At 39.6% G+C, this 26,108-nt stretch overlaps 1 protein-coding gene across 1 annotated transcript in view; it reads right to left on the reverse strand.

Annotated features, from left to right (window-relative positions):
- Window positions 1-26,108, reverse strand: part of MINDY2 (MINDY lysine 48 deubiquitinase 2) — a 115,564-nt gene that overhangs the window by 20,542 nt on the left and 68,914 nt on the right. Inside the window, exon 6 of the mRNA XM_065412009.1 lies at window positions 15,822-15,964. Within this exon, the coding sequence (XP_065268081.1) occupies window positions 15,822-15,964 (143 nt within the window). The remainder of the gene's footprint in view (window positions 1-15,821; window positions 15,965-26,108) is intronic.

Below are 26,108 nucleotides of genomic sequence, written 5' to 3' on the forward strand. Positions count from 1 at the left end.
CTTACAGGGCTCATGCTCTAGGGCTGAAAAATTTCTGTGTAGACATTTGGGCTTGGACCCTGTGAAGGTTGTGAGTCCCAGAGCTTGGGATCCAGCCCAAGTCCAAACATCTACACAGCAATTTTTAGCCCCACAGCTGACCCAGGCCAGCTACAGCCATGGCATGGGTCTTTTATCCCTGTGTAGATGTTCCCTATCAGACTAAAACTAAACATTTGTTAAATGTTGGCTTTAAAATAGTTTATTTGATACTGGAGAACTGTTTCAAGCTTGAAGAAAATATTCGCTACTCTTTTTTTCTTTTGCTTTAAAAACTGAAATTTAATAGGTGTATATAAATCATGATTATCTTCAAATTGCAGATATTTTACCTTATAATAAGACTAAAACATTTAAATACACTATTTCCTGCTCTAAGGTGAGAAACTACTTTGGATTTTACTGATCCATCTAAGCAAGATCACTGCAATTGGCTAGTTCAAAAATAAACTGGTTCACATGAGCAAAGCACGAAATGGGATAAATAACTACTAGTTGCAGGAAGATGAGGAAAGTCCTCCTCTAGGCACCTGTCAGTTATAGGTCCAACTTAAATAGATCTCATTATTTTTATTATTCTGCAGTTACCCAAAAACAACTCCCTAAAGGCCTTTACATATTGTTCAGGTAGTCTTTGGTGTCAAGAGGGAAATGGGTGCCAATCTTGCATACGGTATTGAGAGGCAATGAGCAAACCACAAGAGCAAGGTGAGGCTTGACCATCATGTACTGTCAGTTGTGCTGCTCCTGTGTAATAGCCATAATTTGGCTACTGAACTAAATGGAGCATCAGACTTTCCTGTATTCCAATTCCTGTGTTCCTATGTAAATATTGTTTTTAACTTGAAACAGTGACAATCTGAAATTTGTGGTGTGTAACCAGTAATACAAATGTACAGTTGATTTATGAGGTAGTCTTAGCATGTTTCTGGCAACAATATGGTAGAGAAGTTTGTCATATAATAGATTAAACTGAAATTAATTCCTATCCTCTGTATTGTAATTTTCTTCCTGTCTTCTTTTATAAGAACAGTGATCATGTCTTCCCCCTTTCCAAGCTAAAAGAAAATATTTAAATTGCAAATACTGCCCAATAGTTTAATCTGACAGTTGAATACTAGCATATTTTAATCTAATTTCCTTGAGAATAAGGATGCACTGACCAAGGATCTGAATCTGGAAGCAAAATTTTCTTGAACTCAAGTCTTGTATATTAGTTGAATGCACTGCCATTCTGTTGGGTGTCATTTCTCATATATTTCTATTACAGCCTCTCATCATAACTCAAATTGAGGTCATAAGGGGAAAGGTTTTAAGAATCCTGTAATTTCTTAAGAGCCATGTACACAGGCAACTTGATTCTTACTGACTGGTGAATTGTATTTTGAAGCTGTTGATCTTGAAAACAGAAATAATGATGAGATTGGGTTGTAACCGCATAGTCAATGGCATAAGGATAGATATTTGGCACACAAGAAGTTTCTAGTTCATGTGATGAATCCATTTAAGTAATTGTGGCCTGCTTTTTGGGCCATGCTTGCTGAGCGTCTACAATGCATTATACATTATTAGTATAGATGTTCTTATCTGAATTGTGATAGAATGTTAAGAATTCATTGTTTATAAAATATGGAATTAAAAATGAATACAAAGACGAAGACAGACTGATATAGTAATGTTTTAGAAATATACATTTCAAGGGCTATAAAGCTAGCAGTTAACATTACTATACATTGCAGTAATAGCTGTTATCAGAAAGGGCATAGAAGAGAAGGGTTTAAAAAAATTAGTCACAGGCCCACAAATGATATTTATTTTTAGTAGATACTAAGCCTATTGAATAATTATGAAATATTAAATATTTATCCTGAAAATCTAAGCTTCATATATTCATAAGAATAAGAACATAACATAAAAATGGCCCTACTGGGTCAGACCAAAGGTCCATCTAGTCCAATATCCTGTCTTCCAACAGTGGCCAGTGCCAGGTGTCCCAGAGGGAATGAACAGAACAGGTAATCGTCAAGTGATCCATCCCCTGTTGCTCATTCCCAGCTTCTGGCAAACAGAGGCTAGGGACACCATTCCTGCCCATCCTGGCTAATAGCCATTGATGGACCTATCCTCCATGAATTTATCTAGTTTTTTTTTTTTAAACTCTGTTATGGTCCTGGCCTTCAAGACATATGCACACAGTTTAGCCTCACACATAAAAGGCTCAAGTGCAAGTTTTGATAATGGGATTGTTTGTCTAAAGAACCATTTAATACTTTTCTGTTTGTAGATAAATAATCTGATAAATGCAAGGACAATGAGCATAGACTGTGGTATGTCAAACTACAAGTACTCTGTTAACATGAATATACTTCTTCCACATTTCTTCTAGCAGTTGCTTTTATGTATTGATTGGCAATGCATCTACTGGTTCTATTGGTTTGCATGACACTTCTAACAATTAATTCCATACACTGATTACTTGTTATAAAAGTGATTTATAAAAATTTTACACAGTATTTTCTGTTTTGTTTATACATTATAAGGCCAATTAGCAAGTTTCAATCAGCCTGGAAAACTGAAAAGGAAAACTACATTCTGTCTTAAAGGGCCTGATCCAGAGCACACTTCAATGAGCTCTGGATCAGGCCCTTTGAGTGTTACAAAAATACTATACATTGAGATGAACAAACAATTATTTTGGGACAATTGAGAAAGACCGTGAGAGAGAAGTGTACTTGTTTTTTGAAAGTACTATAAATGTTTGATTTGATAGTCCTGATCTTTAAGAATAAAAGTAGTACTAATACTAGAGAAGCAAAAGTATTTGAACAATTTAAAATTATACACCTCTACCTCGATACAATGCTGTCCTCGGGAGCCAAAAAATCTTACCGCGTTATAGGTGAAACCGCGTTGTATCGAACTTGCTTTGATCCACCGGAGTGCGCAGCCCCCCCCCCCCCGGAGCACTGCTTTACCGCGTTATATCCAAATTTGTGTTATATCGGGTCACGTTATATCGGGGTAGAGGTGTATTCAGTGCCAAATGGCATTAATGTTGTGTCTAATGTCTGAGACACAAATAACTCACTACTTTTACAGATATAAATCTGATGCTTAAAAAGGAAAAATTGTAAGTGTTTCTATGATATGTAGAATCTGGATAAATACTGTGCAGATTTCTTAATACAGAAAGAAAATATCTTTTTAACCTACATAAAATCACCACAAAACACACTTAACAGTCCAGGCAGGAAATTAGTTTCCTGTTACTTTTCTGTAAAGCAAACAGAGTGTGTAAGCAGTCATATCAGAGGGAAACAGTCCAACTGAACTAAGATATCTTACCGGAGCCCCTCATTACAGTCCTGTTTTTCCTTGATTTGGGGGATTATCGTTTGCTGTACTTATTATCTGTGTAATGGAAAGCAGAGGCAAATCTCTCTCTCTCTCAAAAAAAAAAATCACATCTCTAACAGTTTTAAAATACTATTGGCACAATCAAAGGCTCACAAAACCAAAAGCTGTTAGAAAGTTAAGGGTAGGGGACAGAAGAGATGAATGCTCAAGTGCAAATGTACAAAAAAAAATCTGGTGCAACTTGTTATCAACGTGATTAGGAAATGGTCTTTAGTTTTATGGAATTGTCAATTTATTCTCCCCATTATTTTATGCAATAAATTGAAAATTTCCCACCAATTGCATTTTATATATATATATATATATATATATATATATATATATATATATATATATATATATATACACACACACATATATATACACACACACATATATATACACACACACACACATATATATATATACACACACACACACAATAACATCTCTTTATGAACACAAGCAGAAACATGCACAAAGAATACATCACAATATTCATTTAAAGCTTTTAACTTAATAACCAATGTCAGGTAACAGAGTATGAAGTATCATATACATTAGATTTTAATCATACAGTTTTCCATAGCAGGAACATTAAAGTTTGGCTAAAAGACTTAGTTTATGCAAGCCTATATTCCTTACCTGTTCCAACACCTATTCATCAAATTAGGCTTGAACTGGTATTTTTTCTAAAATTATGCTGTGTGTAAATTTCAACAAATTATAAAAGGCCTGGGTGTGACATCCAGAGTATTATAACTTTTATAAACAGATAAAACAAAATCCAACTCTTTGGAGAGGGAAACAATTTCTTTACTCTCTCATGTTAAACCTCTGACAAAGGCAATATTAGCTCCCTTCTTACAACTGCTGTTGCTGTATTTTTAATGTCTTCTTTTTAATGTGAATGATGTGACTGAAAACTAAAAATACATTATTGACTGAAGGATGCTTGTTAATATGCTTTTGCAGTCACCGGTCATTTAATACATGGACTAATTAAAGTGACGTAGTTATCAACATGAAATTAAAATAAAATATCAAGAGATGTCTATATATTGCATAAAAGCACAAAGTGTGAGGATATCAATAAGACTGATATTTTAATATTGTTTAACTCTCCAAACAGTAACATACAACATTGTTCCCTGTCACCGTCTACGGCAAACAATGCAAAGCTTATGTTTTCCTCTACATTTTGTTCCTTATTGTGTTCATATGTCAAGGACTCTGTTAATCAGGTGCAAAAGCCAGTCCAGATGACATCTTAATTCTGTAGCCAGTGTAGGATTCTATTCTTAAAAAAAATCTGCTAGCATGTGTGTGTTATGTCTAAACTACTTAAGTGTATCAGTGCAACTTGCACTATGGATGAACACCTAGTGCAGAATGCAACATTGCAGAGAATCCATAGTATCCATCCTCTTTTGGGCGATCACAGTTCACCATGTCTTCAAACAACACTCACTGAAAACTGTTGCACTCACACTGAACCGTAGGCAACTATCCCACAGCTCCATGCAAATTTCTATTTACTGCTTCATCCAGTTTTCTATATGTAAAATGCAAAGTGTCTAAATGTGTATACACATACAAACTGAGTAAAGTTTTCAGAAGACCGTAAGTGACCTAGGAGCCTAAGTACCCAAGTGACTTTTGAAAATGGAAATTGGATACTTTTGTAAGTTGTCTTTATGCAAAAACAGATATAAGCATGATTTTACAAGTTAAATGAGCTTGCTTGAGAAAACTGGGGATTTGGTGAAACAGTTATATTGAACTGGTGCAGCTCCAACCCCAACACAGTCAGACTGTTTTAGCACTGCAATGGAGCACATTGATCTGATGCAGAGTACAATGGTGGTGAGCTTTGCTCTGAGCATGAGCAATTGCCACAGTGCTAGTCAGGGATGCTGTAATAACTTGAGTAGTGGGAGTGCTGAGAATCAAACTGTGAACCCTAGATAATGGAAACCACTTCAAGTCAGGGGTTGCGGCAGCATCCCTAGTTCCAGTACCTATGATGCTAGTACTCTTTGTGAGCTGCTGCAAGCACTTTATGTGGAGAGGAGGTTGCCAGTGTATGCAACTGTGCATGCAAAGCACAAATTTCTCTAATGTAAACAAGGCTATGAAATGCAACAAGTCACCTCTGCAATGCACGTCAGCTGAAATAACCTAAGAAATTTTAATCCCACAGCTTCTCCTGCATTTTGGGGTCATATGACAATACACTATACTTGTATAGGTTGGAAAAAAGATTTTCAGCAAATATTTATATTCCACTATGGAAACAATTCAACTCCATAGTTAAAGCAGAGTTCCATTTTGCACTTAAAGAGATTCAATCTTTACTTTTTATGAAAAACAGCATATCGTCCCCAAACTTACAGAATTTACTTTTTGAGTGTTGGATTAGTTGTCTGAGAATTTAAAGTAAATCCATTAGAGTTAACAGTTAAAAACCGGGTCCTATAAAAAATTAGTATCTCTGTCTTTTCTTTATTCCGAACGATCTTAGCAAAATATAGACACTTCAAAATTTGTATATAGTTAAAATAACAATTGTATCTATTTATTATGGTTATGTAGGCTACAGCCAGGCTCAAGTCAGCAGCTCAGGTAACTTAAGTGCATTGTGTCATCCGTTGTAATTGGAGATTAGCATATATTTCAGCCTTCTTTGAAATACAGTAAATCAATTGCCTCTCAACCTCAAAATTCAAGAATGATGTTGAGTTTTGGGAACAACCCAAACTCTCAAGTACACGAGTACATACATCTGATGTATACAAAAGCTTTATAGCTAGGTTGACATGTTTAAGCTACCAAAGCTATCAAGAATTGTTCTTTCAAAAAGATTTGCACTGCAAACTCCTGTACTAATAACTTACAAAAAGGTTAGCATTCCAATATTCCTGCAGCTTCAGGTTTTGGGAGATTACCCATTTGCTATAATTGTGATTTAAATTTGGCTAATGTGTACTGGCTATTAGTAGCCAGGTCTCAAAATATAAGGCTTTGAGAACAGGGGACTAAAAAAAAAAAAAAAAAAGCCCAGGGCACAACCTGGGGGCTGGATATTAGGAAACCCAGAAGACAGAGCCCCTCTCACACAGTACAGCTGTATGACAAGCACCATCATCACTTCCCTCTCCTCCTGTCAGCTATTACAGTACTGCTGCTGTAAATATCATTAAAACTTGCAGAGATTACACTAAATCCATCTGGAGGATACAATAGGACAGATGCAAGACCTTAAGGCAAAACTTCATAGTTGTAACTTTGTGTATTTGGCACATATAGAAAATAGTCTTGAAGGCCCACAGATGCCACAGAGTTGCTTGGGTTTTTAGCTAGGATTAGAGTCCAAACTCCATTTTGAACTTCCTTGGATTGGAAGAGTAATGATGTAGTGATTTAACCACTGCTCGTTCAGAATGGACAGATTCCTGACTTTTTAGGGGTATGATAAAAATTAAATAAAGAATTTCTCCACTGAGGAAATTGGGACAGTTTCTTGAATATCTTGCAAATGATTCAACATGGCTAAGAGTCCTTCCTAAATACAGATGCACGATTTAAAATGTAGAGTGGTGGGAAGGTCCAGAAACTAAGAGCTTTGGGACATTATAAAGCGGGCCCAGTAGCTGGAAGTGAGGAGACTTCAGTGATTTTAAAATACAAGAATCCTGGACTGTATCTCTGAAACACCTTATGGTCAGATTTCCCAGAAAGGACAGAATTTAATTTCCCAACTTCATCTTTGTTTACGCGGGACAACAGGATCTGATTTCAGTAACTGTTCCTGATTGGTTTACCGCCAAAGAGCAAGATTACTAAAAGTAATGTTTGGGCCTATTGCAAGGCCTGAACGTTATGTTTAGCTGATGAGACATTTTCAGCAAGGTCATTCATGACTTTATAAAGTCTCCCTGAAAACATGTCCCTCCCTATACAGAAAGGACACAAGCTTGAATTAAGCAGTGATTTAGTATCTTGTCCAAAAGCAAAGCCTTGGGGACTCTTCTTGACAATGCAAGGAAATCCATAATAAAGGGTGGTAAAAAAAAAAAAAACATTCTGAGCTTGTATCATAGAGGTAAGAGGAGGATAAACTATAATGAATTGACAACTTGTGGAGAGATGAAGAAGCAGTTGTTTCAGGAGAAGCCAAGAGCTCTCCTTTCTACTATTTTATTAGGTATGTAGGCTATGTAGAAAGAATGAACTGAGATGGTTAGATGGGTTGCCATAGACTCATAAGATTTTATAAGGACTTCATCAACTCTTTCAAGTAGATCCTGGGGCTGGCTTTTACTTCAATGGGATCCAAGCAGCCACCACAAACTATTTTGAGGTCTGAGGACCAGCATTTAACATTAATATTGGGGCGCTTATAAAGCTTGGCAGCATTAGCAGGAAAGGCAAATTCAATGTCACGAGCATGTTACAAAGATATTTTCTGACAGACACAGATGAATTGCATTCTTAGGTTTTTCTTCCTCTACTATAAGCTAGAGTTCCCTTGTGGCAACGTATAAGTAGCAGGTTTAATTCTAAGCATTTTAGTAGTAATTTCAGCATAAACAGGAAATTCATCCAGAAGTCCTTCAGTACATCTTAAGACTTGGAAGGCTCAACACCCTTATCATCATCATCCTCTACCAGGTTATCTCAGAGGATGAGAGAAAGGAAGGCACTTTTATCATTGAATGATTAACTCTTCATAGTTGTCCCCAGTGAGATTTTCCTTATCAGAGTTTGGCTGAGCTGAAATTGAGGTAATGCTCTTGGGAGGTAGGTACAAAAAAAAAATAGTGCTAGCCTTTGTAGTAGAAGCTGGTTTCTTTGTCTTAATGGTTAGGCTGAGTAAGAGGTCTTGTCTGTACCTCACTTCCACAACTGAATTATCTATAATGAAAACTAAATTGAGTAGAAAGAACAGAGGTGCAGTGTGTCCTTTCTGGAAATTAGAAATAGACTGAGCAGAATTTCCTACCTCTTCTGTAGGTTTCTGTGCTGCCAAGACAGGACTGTCAGAACTCCTAGCTGATCTTGAGGTCAAAGGTCCTGGAACAGCAGGAAGCTCCAAGTCAGTGTCACCTGATGGTTTGAAGTCCTCAGAGCAACAGAGGCAAATAGACCCAGCAGCTGTGGGTTGAAGAGGCACTCTGCAAGTTAGACATTTCTTGTCCCCTTTTCTCATTTTATTTGTTGACTCAGAGTAACTTTTTTATTTTTCAGCCATGACTGAGCAAGGGTACTTTTACGATGTACTCTGAGCAAAAACTGGAGCATTTAGGAGACAGTATGTGAACAAGAATCCTTGAGGCCAAACTTTTTGGAGCAATTTGATTGATCCCTGTGTCACTTGCATGGCAAGAATGACTGACAAGCATTCCACACTGGTGTAGCAGAGACTGCAGAATGGAATAATATTTTAATATTTAATTTTCAAGACCTCTAGTGTATTTTCTTACTCATTTGTAGCATATTGGCAAGTTTAGCTTCAAGCTCAGTAAGTGGGAAGGAACATAAAACTTAACGTGGGAACAATATAAGAAAGGTAGTGGATTTTTGAACCTCAAATCCCATCTCCCCCAAAACTATTTGTAACAGACTCTGTGCACTGGAAGCTAGCAATAATATTTATGTATTGGGAAGAATGACAAAAGTTACATCCTCGTTTTCAATTATACCAATTCAATCATGCATCCTCCACGTCACAACAGCCTTAAAATTCTGCTGCTGACTATATTGCATTTCAGCCAAAGAAATCCTGTTGTCTTAAATTATATTTAAATGTTTTGTTCATCTCATAATTGTAGAGTAAACATTTCTATCGCTTCTCAATCAGAACAGAAATCTGATGTGTGAAAGCAGCGCTGGCTACAGCTCAATTACTGCTGCCAAGATTTGGAGGTCAAGCATAAACATTAAGAGCAGATTGTGTTACTGAGTAGCAGATCAGTTTTTATTTATTTGTATGACCATATTTTTTAGCATCTTGTATTTTGTTTCAATAGATTACTGAAACTCATACAGTAGAAATAAATGTGGCCACGACAACAACAACAAAAAGACTTTGTGGTTAGTTTTCATTAGTATGGGGCCTTTACGCTAATGTCTGCCCTCCTGCTTAGATCACCTCATACACAGAAGAATGCTTTTCTCATTGTCTCCCCAAAGTCTCATTACAAAATAACTAGTTTGTTGATAATTTGGAAGTTAAAATGCTTTCCTGTCAAATTTTATATCGGAAGAAATTAACTTCCTTTAAAGTCTCAAAGGGATTATAAAATGTTCCAGCTGACTTGTAAAGCTATACATTATATTGGCCCTTCTTGTTTTAAAAACAACTAAATTTGCACTGTACTCTTCTAATCAAACAAGGTCTCTTATGTTCCGTAGTGCCAGTTTAAATTTCTGGAAAAGTGAGTAATTCAATAAAGGGCTTACCAACCTTTAGAGATCATCAATATGGGGGGGTGGGGGGGGGAAATGTAGTTTTAAAGACTATAGCCAAAGTTTTCAACATTATGTGCCTGAAGTTAAACATCTAAATCTATATAATGGCACATAAGTAACCGGTGGGATATTCAGCATTCCACAGCACCTGTAACTCCTGTTGAAACCACTGACACCCTAGTTTGAAATGTTTTGCATACAAGACATTCCAAGTCATGCTACTGTACTATTTACATTTATTTATACTAAGCACTAAGTAATGTACATTAAGGGAACTAAAACTGAAGCCGGACTTTACTGTACTAAAGTCTCACTAACAGTAACCCACTGATATCCCACTGTTAATTACTGATTTTCTGAATTAGCAAGTGTAAACAAGTATAATGCATCGACATGCACCTTGTTCATTTATTTGTATAGCTATATTTTAGCTTTAATTATTCACTGCGGTAGTTTTCTAGAAAATAATAAGCCTCAAATCTTTAAGACACTCCCTTGAAAGTAGCATCTGCTCTCCACCAAGATAAACAGAGACAAACATATATAACATAGTAAATATATCAATTAGCATGCCATCTTTTGTCTAACATACTTAATAAAAATTTGAGTCACATTTTTGAAGTTAGGCATGCACAATCCATCTGCACATATCTAATTTATGTGCAGGACCTATATGGCACACATGCTATTACCCAACTAATCAGCCGTATGCATACATAAATACCTGATTTGGACATGTATACTAGGTATGTCTATGAATATATTAATTATGCACAAACTGAATGTAACAGCATATTATACTTTGAAAGCATTGTTCAGTACACAATTATTTCCAGCATGTACAGTATTATAAGCAACTGATAAGGAATCTGCTCCCAATTAAGAAATCCTTAGAAATCAAACAAGTTTTATTCATGAAGCTTTCTATCACATTTCCAAAGTGCCTACTGGGATCCTTCATGGATGAATTATCGGTTCTACTGGGACAGCTCTTTTATTAGCTCACTCCGTTTTAATATGTGAAAACAAATTGTTGATTTGTAAATGTGCAAGTTAGACTTTAATAACCCATGCTGGGAAATTATTCAGTCACACTTCACTCAGAAAAAGTAATTTACTATTTATATTATGAAAAGGCAAAAATTAAAAATGTAAAATGTACACAATATACAGTAGAATCTCTCAAATTCACAGAAATGACTGGGGTGAGGGTCCTTTGTGAATTTGTAAAAAGTAAGTAATTAAAACCAAGGATAACGCACCACAAAATGTACTTTGATAATTAAATAGGTATACTTTAATCTTAATAATTTATAGGAGTATTTACTTGTGTACAGTACTAGAGAATGTTCAAATACTGAACAATATTCAATGTATGGAATAATACAAATATTTTGTATTATTAAACTTCTTTATTTTTACAAGTCTGTTATTCAGGTGTTAAATCTCCATAGCAAAGTGGGGACAGACTGCTGGACTGTGTGCAATTTAGTGAAGTCTAAATCCATGAGATTCTATTGTATTGCTATATGTTAAACACAATTTTCAAAGTCTACAATACCTTTCATTTGCTGGATACCTATAAGTAGGATGACAGTAAAATATACTGACAACATATGATATTTCCAGATATTTTAAATTCAATTTAAGATAAGATTTGTTTTCAGTCTTAGAAATGTATTTTTAGTAATAGGCACTCTTCATTTCCTGTCCTAAACCAAACTATATTATTGCTGGTCACTTAAAAAGGTGTGTGTTTAATCCCAGAGGCGCAGCATTTTCATGTATTAAAGTTATCTCACTATATAATCTATATTTAAGTGTGCTAAACTGGTAAAGCACCCAGGATGAAAATGAAAAGCCAAATTTTGAACTCTGATCCAAATACTGTTCTCTGGCTAAAAACAATACTGTTCCCACGTGCAGATATGAAGACAGAATTTGGCCCATATTATATTTCACTAGTTTAAAAAAGTGACTTCAATCCATTCTGAACAGCAGAAACATACTTAACAGCTTCAAAACTTAAATTACAATATCATAAGTGAATTTAATGCATTTTTACTATTTTAAATATTACTTTCTGTGTTGTGATTGGCTGATTCTAATTGGTATATTGCTCTAAATCTCATTCATTTGTTCTTCGAAACGGTTGGTGCTTGTATGACAGTTCCTTTTTAAATAAAAAGGCCTCATTAAATATCCCCCTACACACACACACACACACACACACACACACACACACACACAGAAGGAACCACCACCACCCTCCCTACAATGTTTTGGTTCACGTTACAAACATCATTACAATGATCTGCAAGGCTATATTTTAAAATAAATAAATAAATAAAAGTAGCATCTAAAGTCTTAAAATTGCACAGCTTATTCAGGTCACTAATTACTCAGTGCTCCATAGGGAATGATTTATACAGAGTTTTTCACATTTTGAAAATAACAGTCCAGTAACAATGATGGAAACACTTGTCATTTCTTCAGAGTTTTCATTGGGCATGAAGCCACAAACATAACTGGAGACCTATAAGATCTCCTAGAATATTATGTTATATTATGAGACAGTATCTTTGTAATCATAGGGATGTCTCACCTCATGGAAGAAATTACTATTTTTCTGGCTTTAATTCTAGCTGCAAAAATTCTAAATATCTGCTGTCAACAAGAGTTTTAGCACATACTGTCACCTCAGCAGTGATGACTAAACCTGTTCACAGATGATATTTGTATTCTGTGCACATTTGGGATGTCAATAAAGTCTCAAATTGACTAAATTTGACTATGATAAAATTCTGAGGCACAAATTCCGCTTTTCCTTCCCACAACAGAGGAGAGGGGGGAGGCTTATAGGAAGAGATTAAAATTCAGCAGAAGATCTTGCTTCCCAACACCAACTCCATCCAAGACATCTACCAAGTATTCAGAGTCTTCCTCCCAACCCCCCATCAAATTCATTGGTGGCCTATTTTAGCTTCTTCCTTTGTTGGCTTAGAGTGCAGAATACAACTCCTGTAACTATTGGTTGTTGCTGTATTCCACATTAACTTAATTCAAAGCATGTACTTTTTTTCTGAAAAGTTAGTAAAAGTGACTTGAGACAAACATGCTTACAAGTAAAAAGTTATTCAAAGTGTCAGACCTACAAATTCAATCTAAAAGTCAAGCTGGCTTTTTCAACTGCTTCACCAGTATGACCAAATTGGAAAAAAACGTACCTTATCACTAACGTTAAAAAGTGGCAAGTTCATTTTTGTAATTAATGCTGCATTTTTGGGACAGTATGGTAATGATTTGTAAAACTGTTTGGGTTCTAAATAAACAAACAAACATTGATAAAAAGGAGATTCTGTCTGTCAAATTCTGCCCTCAATCACAGTGTCCAACATCATTGTACATTTAACCTGTACTCCAGCTTATGGTTTCCAATCTGCAAGAGACACACTAACTGATACGTCCTGAAATACTATGTAATAAAAAAATTAGCAATTATTAGCACTATTTACAAGGCACAATAAATACGCATGAATTAAAAAAGAAGGCTCCTTTACTAAAATCTGGCTAATACACAACTGCAAAGCTTTAATATAGAAAGGTAAAACTTACTAAAACTCACACTCATGTTGAGAGAACTTAGCTAGAGTTCCATGTCAGAATTTTCAGCCTCATCAACCACCCAGGGGTTGACTTCCGTCATTCTGAACTTTTGTCTCCAAAGACCTGGTCACTCCTCTCTCCCCAGAGGGCTGACTGAGTTCAAAGTTGACAGTGCCCCTTTCTGGATAACCTCATATGGTTAATTCAATCACAGCAGCCTTTCAGGATTTGTAAAACTGTCTTAAAGCAATCGTGCTCCACAAGTGCCTTTGAACCTGAATGAGACAGATCCTTCCATCCATGGAGCAGGTGAGCCCTACAGTCACTGAGTCTTAGTCTACCTCTGGTTTCCTATGGTAGCCTTGTTTGCCTGGTTACAAATTTAATGTCAACCTCTTTCCTCACATCAGAAAAAGGCCAATAGAAGTGGTTTACCTTCCACTCTATGTAATTGTTTTGTAGGACAAAGAGTTTACCCTTTCCTACACACAAAGAAATTTCAAATCCCTATAATTCTTATTTCAAGGGACGATGTCAGTCAAGAGTCCTCTCATCTCTGAAGTTCACTGGCTTTTCCACAATTTTAGATGCTGCTAACTAATCAGAGGCGGCTATATCCCAGGCACTGTTTGCACAATTTTCTGCAAATATAAACAGTTAGGCTATTGTCATACCTAGCACTGAACTCATTTACCCCAACATTAGCTACGTGCTAGTCAAGTTGTCTACACCTATAGAGCTTGTCTAGACTAGGATAAAAGATGTATTTTTAAAAAGTTAGCTCAAACATTTTAACTAACATCTTTTAAAAACTCTAGTATAGGCAGGTCAAGTTTACTCCTGGGGAATTCTGCGCCACTGTGCGTGTGCAGAATTCATGTCCCTCACAGAATTTTTTTCCCTCAACAGAAAATACACTCAGCTGGAGAGGCACTGCAGTTATGGCTTTTGCCCACCCGGGGCTGCTGTGGCACCAGAACAGAGAGCAGCCGAGTCACCAGCCATAGCAGCAAGCAGCTGATAGGGTGGAGGAGGAGAGTCTGTATTCCTCACAGTGCCCTGCCCACGGGGCCAGGTGAGGAGGCACAGGAGAGCGGGGCATATGCGGCTGCTGGGGAGAGTCACACATTGGGGTTCAAAAGGGCTAGTGAGGGGAACAGATTGAGGCAAGGGCTGAATGGGACTGGGGGTGCAGGGACACATGGGGTTTGTCAGGGGTGCATGGGGAGAGGGTGACTGAGTGGGGATGTGGGGACACATGAGGAGGGGGGGAGGCAGTGAAGGTACACATGAGGACAGGGGCCTGACTGAATAGGAGAGGCTAGGGGTCAGCCAGGGTCTGCATGTGGGAGGTCCCGACTCCCTAACAATCCCTCCACCCCCAAAGTCCCCTATTCCATACTTCTCTCACCCACACCCAACAACCCTCCAGGTTCACTCCCAGGCTTCTTCCCAGCAATTACTTTCCTCTCCCTCAGCTCCTCCATTACCCCTGACTCCTCCAAGCCCTTGCACTTCTTCTGAAGGGTGCGAGAAATACATTTCTGTATTGCAGTTTATATGAATTATTACTCAAAGCTAGGTATTAATATGCCTAGTAAGGAATCTATTTGTCATAAATATTTCCTGATTGTTTTTTGTCTGTACTGTTACAGACATACTGGACAGGTATTTTGAAATAAATTACCAAAATAATAGAAACTGGTATGATTATATTGTGTTATTTTGACAAATAAAATATGCAGAATTTTGCAATATTGTGTGCAGAATTTTTAATTTCTTGGTGTAGAATTCCCCCAGGAGTACAAGTTGTATTTTAAACGTGTTAAGTGGTAGAGGTCACCCAGTATCTGCCTAATTGTTAGCATATCCAAAGACAAGAAATTCAGCAATATAGCAATATAAAAGTGAAAGGGTATAAACCCTGTATAATCCGTATTCCAATAATAAAATACCTTGTCTCAAAGATCTTAAATCAGAGTAATGCTGCATAACAATTTTATTTTGGGGGTGGGGGGAGAGATTAATGGTTTTTCTATACTATAATAAGCTAAAATATTTAATTATTTTAATTTTTGAAAAACAGTGCTAAGTTATCAAAAACAATAATTTAATCTAAATATGACATATACCTTAAAACACAGCTGCTTTTTATAGTAGTAATTTGGGAATGGGTCATATTTCTCCACCATTTAAATTCAGTAAGAAAAAGTGCAGTCTTTTCATCTGTCACTACAAATCTGTGCAAATTCCCTTTTTCTAGCTGACATACAGACGATAATCAATGAAAAGGTTAATAATCATACCTTATATTTGGTCATGGTGCTAAAATGGTTGTTCCTGAAGAACACACAAAGTTCTCCTTCCTGAACTGCTGAAGTCAGCTCACATAACCCATGGTATGTCAACTGAGTGGCTGTGTTGTTCAGAAATTGTTCAGCTACAAATCCTATAAAAGCAATGCAGATTATTAACTGTGTGTCCATCATACACATCTAAATACATACATACCTACATAAAAAAATTAGATACATCAAAAATTCAGACTGTCAGCTAGTGAAATGAACTCTCAAGGCTTATATCAACTTAGATTTCACTAGAAGAAAATAAGTTAACTTTCCTTCTCAATTTACAGCTGTGACACTATGACATTACCCAGGGTACAATCTGGACTGATAGACAGCTGCATCCCCTCAATTCTCCAGCATGGGGTACCTTTTACACTGCTTTGCTGTTGGAGCAATCACTCCTGATCTGCTCTCTCACAGCTTTCAGCATGTAAATTACTCCCAGCTATACTGCAGGAGTGCCAGCCACTCTTGAATTACACTGCAGAGCAACACCAGCAAATTCCCAGTGCCAGACTTTCCCCCAGAAATGTGCATCTTGTATTGCGCAGCCCTCTCCTGGACAACTCATGCTCCTATAAATAAAATATATTTTATTAAAAGAAAATGTTATGTACAAATCCTGTTATCCTAAAGTTTCCCAAACACTTCAATCCAAGCACACTGGTTTAGATAAAACAATAAAACAAGTTTATTAACTACAGAAAAAGATGTTGTGTGATTACAAGTAATGAGGCATAAATGTCAGGATTGGTTACAAAGAAATAAAAGGCAAGAATACAATTAATACCTAACTTAATAAGCTAAGTGAATTTAAAGCAAAAAGTCTCTCTCACCACATGTTCTAGCAGTCTTACTGGCTAATTTCCTTTCAGACAGGATTCCCCCCCAGTCCAAAGCTGTTTCTTTGTTCCTCAGGTGTTGTAGTTGCCATTGATAGAGAGAAAGGAGGGAATGTTTTGGGGCATCTGTTCCACTTTCTTATAGTTCTTTTTCTTTGAAAAAGATCTCCAGCTGCGGTTCAGGTGACAGAAAATCTGTAGGGATGTGAACCTCCAGCTGTTTCTTTGCCAAAATGTAGATTTCTCACTCACACCCTCTTTCCTGCCAAAAAACGGCCACTTAACCAGGTGACAGTCCATTTGATTTTTTTAACATCTGCTGATCAGGTGGTTTCGCAGTTTCTTTGAGAGTGTGTGACACAGTCTCTCAGCATAGTCTGTGTGATATGTAGATTGTAATGGATTTTTTACCTTTAGTCCTTTTGGTATGATGTCCATCTGTTTGCATTTGGAAAGGAAGATGATGTCTGTCTGTATCTGTATGAGTTTTTTCATGAAGTTGATGGATTTCCACTCCATACGGCTAAATGCAGTGCCTTGCATAATGACAGGTTTCAGAGTAGCAGCCGTGTTAGTCTGTATCCGCAAAAAGAACAGGAGTACTTGTGGCACCTTAGAGACTAACAAATTTATTTGAGCATAAGCTTTCGTGAGCTACAGCCCACTTCTTCGGATCCATTACAATCTACATATCACACAGACTATGCTGAGAGACTGTGTCACACACTCTCAAAGAAACTGCGAAACCACCTGATCAGCATCCTATACAGCAAACAGGGAAAGATTAAGAATGAGCTCTCAAAACTGGATACTCTCATAAAAAAACAACCTTCCACACAAACTTCCTCATGGATAGACTTTACAAAAACTAGACAAACCATTTACAACACAAACTTTGCCTCTCTACAAAGGAAAAAGGACACTAAACTATCTAAACTGCTACATGCCACAAGGAGCCACAACAATAGTTCCCTTAACCCACCCAACAATATTGTTCATCTTTCCAGCTATACTCTTAGCCCAGCAGAAGAGTCTGTCCTATCTCGGGGCCTTTCCTTTTGTCCCTCCAGATCCACGAACATGATACAGTTCTGCGGTGACCTAGAATCCTACTTTCGACGTCTCCGACTCAAAGAATATTTCCAACATACCCCTGAATAGCATACTAACCCACAGAATCCTCCCTACCAGCAATACAAAAAAAAAAAAAAGGATTCTGCGTGGACTCCTCCGGATGGTCGAAACAACAGACTTCTACATAGATTGCTTCCATCAACGTGCAAAGGCTGAAATTGTGGAAAAGCAACATCACTTGCCCCATAACCTCAGCCATGCTGAACACAACACCATCTATAGCCTCAGGAATAACTCTGACATCATAATCAAAAAGGCTGACAAAGGAGGTGCTGTCGTTATCATAAATAAATTGGAATATGACCAAGAGGCTGCTAGACAGCTCTCTAACACCACATTCTACAGGCCATTATCCTCTGATCCCACTGAGGATTACCTAAAGAAACTACACCATCTGCTAAAAAAACTCCCTGACAAAGCACAGGAACAAATCTGTACAGATACATGCCTAGAATCCCGACCAGGGGTATTCTATTTGCTACCCAAGATCCATAAACCTGGAAATCCTGGACGCCCCCCATCATCTCAGGCATTGGCACCTTAACATCAGGATTGTCTGGCTACGTGGACTCTCTCCTCAGCCCCTACACTACCAGCACTCCCAGCTATCTTCAAGACACCACTGACTTCCTGAGGAAACTACAATCCATCGGTGATCTTCCAGAAAACACCATCCTGGCCACTATGGATGTAGAAGCCCTCTACACCAATATTCCACACAAAGATGGACTACAAGCTATCAGGAACAGTATCCCCGATAATGTCACAGCTAACCTGGTGGCTGAACTTTGTGACTTTGTCCTCACCCACAACTATTTCACATTTGGGGACAATATATACCTTCAAGTCAGCGGCACTGCTATGGGTACCCACATGGCCCCACAGTATGCCAACATTTTTATGGCTGACTTAGAACAACGCTTCCTTAGTTCATCCCCTAACGCCCCTACTCTACTTGCGCTACATTGATGACATCTTCATCATCTGGACCCATGGAAAAGAAGCCCTTGAGGAATTCCACCATGATTTCAATAATTTCCATCCCACCATCAACCTCAGCCTAGATCAATCCACACAAGCGGTCCATTTCCTGGACACTACTGTGCTGATAAGCGATGGTCACATAAATACCACCCTATACCGGAAACCTACTGACCGCTATGCTTACCTACATGCCTCCAGCTTCCATCCAGGACACACCACACGATACATTGTCTACAGCCAAGCTCTAAGATACAACCGCATTTGCTCCAATCCCTCAGACAGAGACAAGCACCTACAAGATCTCTATCAAGCATTCTTAAAACTACAATACCCACCTGCTGAAGTGAAAAAACAGATTGACAGAGCCAGACGAGTACCCAGAAGTCACCTCCTACAAGACAGGCCCAACAAAGAAAATAACAGAACACCACTCGCTGTCACCTTCAGCCCCCACTAAAACCTCTCCAGCGCATCATCAAAGATCTACAACCTATCCTGAAAGACGATCCCTCACTCTCACAGATCTTGGGAGACAGACCTGTCCTCGCTTACAGACTACCCTCCAACCTGAAGCAAATACTCACCAGCAACCACACACCAAAAACACTGACCCAGGAACCTATCCTTGCAACAAAGCCCGATGCCAATTCTGTCCACATATCTATTCAAGTGACATCATCATAGGACCTAATCACATCAGCCATGCCATCAGAGGTTCGTTCACCCATACATCTACCAATGTGATATATGCCATCATGTGCCAGCAATGCCCCTCTGCCATGTACATTGGCCAAACCGGACAGTCTCTACGCAAAAGAATAAATGGACACAAATCTGACATCAGGAATCATAATATTCAAAAACCAGTAGGAGAACACTTTAACCTGCCTGGTCATGTAGTAACAGACCTGAGGGTGGCAATTTTGCAACAGAAAAGCTTCAAAAACTGCTGAACTTCAATTGATATGCAAACTAGATACAATCAACTTAGGTTTGAATAGAGACTGGGAATGGCTGAGCCATTACACACATTGAATCTATCTCCCGATGTAAGTATTCTCACACTTCTTATCAAACTGTCTGTACTGGGCTATCTTGATTATCACTTCTAAAGTTTGTTCTCTTACTTAATTGGCCTCTCAGAGTTGGTAAGACAACTCCCACCTTTTCATGCTCTCTGTATGTGTATATATATCTCCTCAATATATGTTCCATTCTATGCATCCGAAGAAGTGAGCTGTAGCCCACAAAAGCTTATGCTCAAATAAATTTGTTAGTCTCTAAGGTGCCACAAGTACTCCTGTTCTTATTATTATGTAACTGTAGTTCTTTAAGATGATGTCATCAGTGTGGACGCCACTGTGAGCATACATGCACCTCGTGTGAGATCAGAATCTTCTGAATAGCTGTGTGTTGTGGGGTCTTGCTTGCACCCTGTGCCTCTTCATGCTCCCATGCAAGGGCATAAAAAGGGAAACGTGGCCATGACCCTCCCTCAGCTCCCATGCAGCTCAAAGCACTTTTTGGCTAACAACGCCAAAAGCAGAGACGGGGAACAGGCTGGGGGATCCACACTGACTACAACATCTCCAAGAACTATAGTTACCATAGGGTAAGTAACCATATTTTCTTCTTCCAGTATGAGTCAGTGTGGATCCCACTTTTGATTGGCAAGCAGCATCCCCTTCAGGCTGATGGGAATGAGTATCACCATACGCATTTGTCAAATGGATATTGGAGTACTGCTCTCTCAAATCTAACGTCAGTTCTTGCAGACAAATCCAGCGCATAATGCTTTACAAACATGAGCAAATTACTCCACATAGTAGGCTTTGCAGATTTCAGGTACGGGAACATGTGAGAAACAAGCCAAAGATTTAGCTTGAGCTCATGTGGAGTGAGCTTGAAGGACGGGGGGGAAAAGTACATCCGTCGACTGCTAGATGAATGAGATACGCTGAGTTATCCATTTTGACAGTTTCTATGACTACCTAGCTTCACCTTTAGAGCAGCCACTTGTAATTATGAACAAATGTTGGGACAGCATGAAAGATTTAGTCTTGTCAACAGTACTATAGAGTGTGACCGCTGGATAAGCACATATGAAGCCCTTGAGGAATTCTGATACAGTAAGATGAGAGAAGATGAAGAACAACAGTATCAGAGGGTGGTATGCCAAAATGACAAGATAGACCTTGCTCAAGCTGGAAGTCAAGTCCAGAGTGCTTCAATTGCAGTATGTAGTCCAGGATCTTCGGTATCGAGGCCTGTTGGACCACCCATATGGAAAACCTCTTCCACTTAGAGAGGTTTTTCTCATGGATGGGTTCCTGCTTAGAACCAAGATACCCTGGACAAGTGACAAGCAGCCCTTTTCCATGGTACTCATCCAAGCAGTATTTAGGCAGTCAGTTGTGGTGACACCAGGTCTGGGTGAAGTAACTGTCCCTGTGAAAACAGATCTGGGTGGAGTGGGATCTTGATTGGGGGGTTGTGCCAACAGATGTAGCAAGTCCATAAGACAGAACTGTCTCAGCCATTACAAAGTTACGGGGATGAGCCTGAGATGGTCTCACTTGCCTTCAGTGGTCACTCTGGGGACCAGTGGGAAGGTGTAACAAAGCCTTTAACTCCACTACAAAAGGAAGGTGATTGGAGGGACTCTGGATTCATGGCCTCTGGAGCAAAGCCGGAGCACTTTGCATTATCTCTGGTGGCAAACAGGTCGATTACCCCCGTCCTCCACAACAGGAAATGTACGTGTGGTGAATTTCTACAGCAACCACTTGTGGTCAGTGACTAAATGCCTGCTCAGGAAACCCACTATGTCATTGCTGGTTCCTGGCAGGTGCTGCACTATTGGGGGGATGTTGCATAGACAGCACCAATTCCACAACTTGATTGCTTCATTATACAACGGAGGAGAGCATACCCCCTCACATATGTAATATATTGCCAATGTGTTTTGTTGGTATTTGTGCTACAAAGTGCCATAGGACCAGGAGGATACCACTCACACTGGCCTGATGACCCTAAACTCCAGCACTTCCATGGGTAGTCTCACCTCCTCCAGGGACCATAGCTCTTAGATTTGGTGACGGTCCAGGTGGGCGCCCCCATCCTGTCCTAGATGTGTTCATGATCAGTGTTCAGGATGGTTATGGGGTTTCAGATGGTACTCCTTTCTGGACATTGTTGGGTGTAGGCACCAGGTCAGTGCTCTCATGACATGGAATAATACACCTCTACCCCGATATAACGCTGTCCTCGGTAGCCAAAAAATCTTACTGTGTTATAGGTGAAACCGCGTTATATCGAACTTGCTTTGATCCGCCGGAGTGTGCAGCCCCGCCCACCTGGAGCGCTGCTTTACCGCGTTATATCCGAATTCGTGTTATATCGGGTCGCGTTATATCGGGGTAGAGGTGTGTTACCATTGATTTGCTCAGCAGATGGTTCCCGGGGACTGACCTGAGCCATAGTTGTAGGGGCATCAGGTGAAGTCTGGCAAGCAGCATCGCATATGTACATGTGGACACATGACCCAACAGTGTCAGCTAAGTCTGCACTATCCTGGTCAGGTTAGTGATCATCCCATTTACTAGGGATTGGATTGCAAGGAACCTATCCTGAGATACGAACGCTTGAGCTGTTACCAAATTTATTCTGGCTCCTATAAATTCTAATGTTAGCATTGAAATCGGGGTGGTTTCTCTCAGTTGATCAAGAGGCCTAGCTGAACAAAGAGGACTACTACATAGTCTCAGCATAGTTTTTGGAAGCGGCAGATAGCCTTGCACGATTGGTCACAAAGGTGCAAGCTGCCATCTGTCCCAGGAGCTTATTGTGTTTTGAGGTCTCCCCTGAATTGCCTGTACCAGACCTGACAAGATTACAAAGTGTCTAAGGGAACATAGGCTCTGGTTTCAAGGAGTCCAAATATGCCCCTATAAACTATATCATGTGTACAGGGATTAAGGTGGACATTTTTAAATTCAGCTACAGACCCAACTCCTGGAACAGATCATGGGCCATCTGGGTGGAAGACAGCAGTGCTTCGTAGGAACGGCCCTTGAGTAGCTAGTCATCGAGGTACAGGAAGTCTAGGATCACTTCTTGTTGGTGTTAAGCAGCTACTACTGTCAGGACTTTTGAGAACACCCTTCGGGCTAAGGAAAGGTTGAAAGGAAGCACACATTATTAGAAATTATCCTGGCCTATAGTGAAGCATAGGTATTTCCTATGGGATGGGTGTATTGTTATATGGAAATAGGCATCTTGTATGTCAAGAGCTGAAAATCAATCCCCTTTCTCTAGTGAGGCAATTATAGCTGTCAGAGTCAACATCCTGAATTTTTGAGACTTTACTACCTTGTTTAGAAGTCTTAGATGTAAGATCAGTCTCCATCCTCAATCGTCCCTTGGCAGAAGGAAATATTTTGAGTAAAATCTCTTGCCCTTTGTGAGGAGGAGGAACTGGCTCTACTGCTCCTAATCAAAGGAGAGAGTTCACTTCTTGTCTCAATAAAAGCGAACAAGAGGGGCCCTGAAGAGGGACAGGGACATGGAAGGAGTAACGTAAAATGGATGGTTTAACCTGATGTTACGACCCCTATGATGCACTTGTCTGTAGTGATCTGCCTCCAACCATGGTGGAGGTAGGCAAGCTGGTCTCCGAAGGAGGGAGGTAGGCTAATAGGCACAGCTGTAAATACAGGAGGCACAGGTGGATTTGAACCCTCAACCAACCCAAAACTGTTGCTTCAAAGATGGCTGGGTGCTCATGGAGGGTGGTTGTGCAACCCTCTTTCTCTGAAATCTGTCTTTGTGGGTGGTTCAGTGGATCTATGGGATCTGGAAAACGGAGTAGGATGTGATCTCTGGGCAGTCTGTGACCTACTAAATCTTTTCTTGTATGTAAGTGTATATATGCCCTGAGATCATAAAGGAGCCCTGGAGTCCTTTAGGACTCATCCATGGCCTCCAAGAACAGTTTATGACTGTCGAAGGGGAGGTCTTCCACGCTGTTCTGTACTTCTCTCAAAACCCGTGAAAGATGGAGCCATAATACCTCTCATAACCACTGCCATGGAGAAGGACCTGGCAGCAGTGTCCACAGCAGTTCCGGCCACCAACTGTCTCTCTGCGATGGACTGGAATTGCACTCTATGTTCTTTTGGCAGACGTTCAACAAAAGCCATGACTTCATTATAATTTGTAAAATTATATTTGGCCATCACTGCCTGATAATTCGTGATCCTGAACTGAAGGGTTGCTGATTAATAGACCTTTCACCCAAGGGGATCCAGCCTTTTCTGGTCTGTCTCATATGGGGGAGAGAGAGAGAGAGAGAGAGAAGTGCTGCCTCCCCCCCCTTGTTTACCGCATCCACCACCAGGGAGTAAGGTGGGGGAGGGGAGAACAAAAAGAATCCCTAGGGGGAACAAACACTTCTTATCCACCCATTTACACATGGGTAGAATAGTAGCAAGTGTCCGCCAAATCATCTTAGTGAGATCTAGGAGCACCTCATTGATTGGTAACACACATTTGAGGAGTGTTGCTGACTACAAGATATTCAACACTTTGTGCTATGAATCCTTGACCTCCTCGAGAGGAATATGAAGAGTGTCAGCTACCCTCTTTATGAAGTCTTTAAATTGCTGAAAATCATTGGCCCTGGGTGGTAGTGGAGGCATAACCGCCTTGTCCAGATACAAGAATGGCCTCCTTATTCGCCCTAGGTTCCTGCTCCTCAAATGTACCCTCCTGGGTGGGAGCTGGTTGGGGAGGAGAGTGCTGTACAACTTTGCCCTCTCTGAGATTTTGCCAGACCACTGGTACTTTGTTGTTGATAAGCAGCTCGGGGCCTCAGAATGGCCATTGGGGGACCCATACAGAAGTGGGAGTGGAATGCATGGTTTCACCACCCTTGATAAATGAGCCTTATCTTCCCTCTGACTTTCAGAGAATGGGATCCTGAATGGATGTGTGGAGATTCATGAACAGAAATAGAGGATACTGACTGGAAGTCTCCTTCATGCTCCTCTATCTGATCCAAAGGGGGAGCACCTGCAGGAAACAGTGGAGAATCTTACAGTACTGGAGGACAGTAGTCCAGAGATCAGGTTTCAGTACTAAGAGATACTCCGTACCCATCAGGAGTGGAGACTCTGGTTCATCCATCATTGAGAGGTCCCCAGTATAGCTGAATTCCTATGGTACTGAGTAGGGGGAACAGTACCCTGCGGTAGCGGAGACCATGGTCGCCAAAGCCAACAGTGGACATACCAAAGTAGACACCGATGGTATCTGGTGCTGTTGCTTGAGGGTGCTACATGCATGGATACCGATACTCAACAGTGCCAATCCCAACTCTCTAAGCTTTCCCTCCTTGCTGGTAGAGGTTACCAAGGCCCTATCAGAACCATGTCTTTCCTTTGTGCTCTGGGATTTTATGGCCCCATCGGTACTAGAGGAGGAATCCTTCAACTCAGAAGGTAACAAGTAGAGATGTCAAGGCTTTGGAGACATAGATCTCACCAAGGAACTAGCCCTTTTCAGAGCTGGCTCCTTAAAGTAAGAGTCCATGCTCCTCTTTTTGGAAACCTTCCCTGAAGGCTTCAAAAGGACTTTCTCAAGGGAAGCCTGAGAGGTGCTGGATCTGTCTGGAGACAGATATATAGGTTGATTTACTGACCTGACTCAGAAGCTGGCTGAAGGGAACATTTCATCATTAGCAGTCTGAGTTTAATCTCTCTATTTTTTCTTGCCCTGGACTTGAGGGCCAGACAGAAGTACTTCTTGGAGACATGGGACTCCCCCAAGCAACAGACACAGATTGGCCGTCTCCCACAACACTTCAGTAGTAATTCAGGTCTAGTCATTGTTTTTCCTGGAGGAATCTCTGGATTATGAATTGCTGGAGAACTAGTAATAAATATTATGACATTACAGATACCAAGAAAAAGAAATGTGAGAGGGGGAAATAGCTTTTCTTTTGTTAGGGAGGCATTTGATCTAAATAGATGGTAATAAAGCGGACAATTTTAAATAGTGTGAATAAAAACTCTCTCAACAGTTCAAACATCTAACCGTCCCAGGATCCCAGTTCACATCTCCATGTCCTGTAAGGAAGGCCTCAAACTAAAAAAGGAAAACAGGACTTGGCATTTCTGATATTAGTAAGATATGAATTAAATAAAAAACCATGCAGAGCCTGAAAAGTTTGTGTGTTTCTTTATGCATTAGGAAGATGCACAAAAAAGTATGCAACCAGTTTTTT

Source organism: Emys orbicularis, chromosome 10 (genome assembly GCF_028017835.1).
Source record: "Emys orbicularis isolate rEmyOrb1 chromosome 10, rEmyOrb1.hap1, whole genome shotgun sequence".
NCBI classification, from domain to species: domain Eukaryota; kingdom Metazoa; phylum Chordata; order Testudines; family Emydidae; genus Emys; species Emys orbicularis.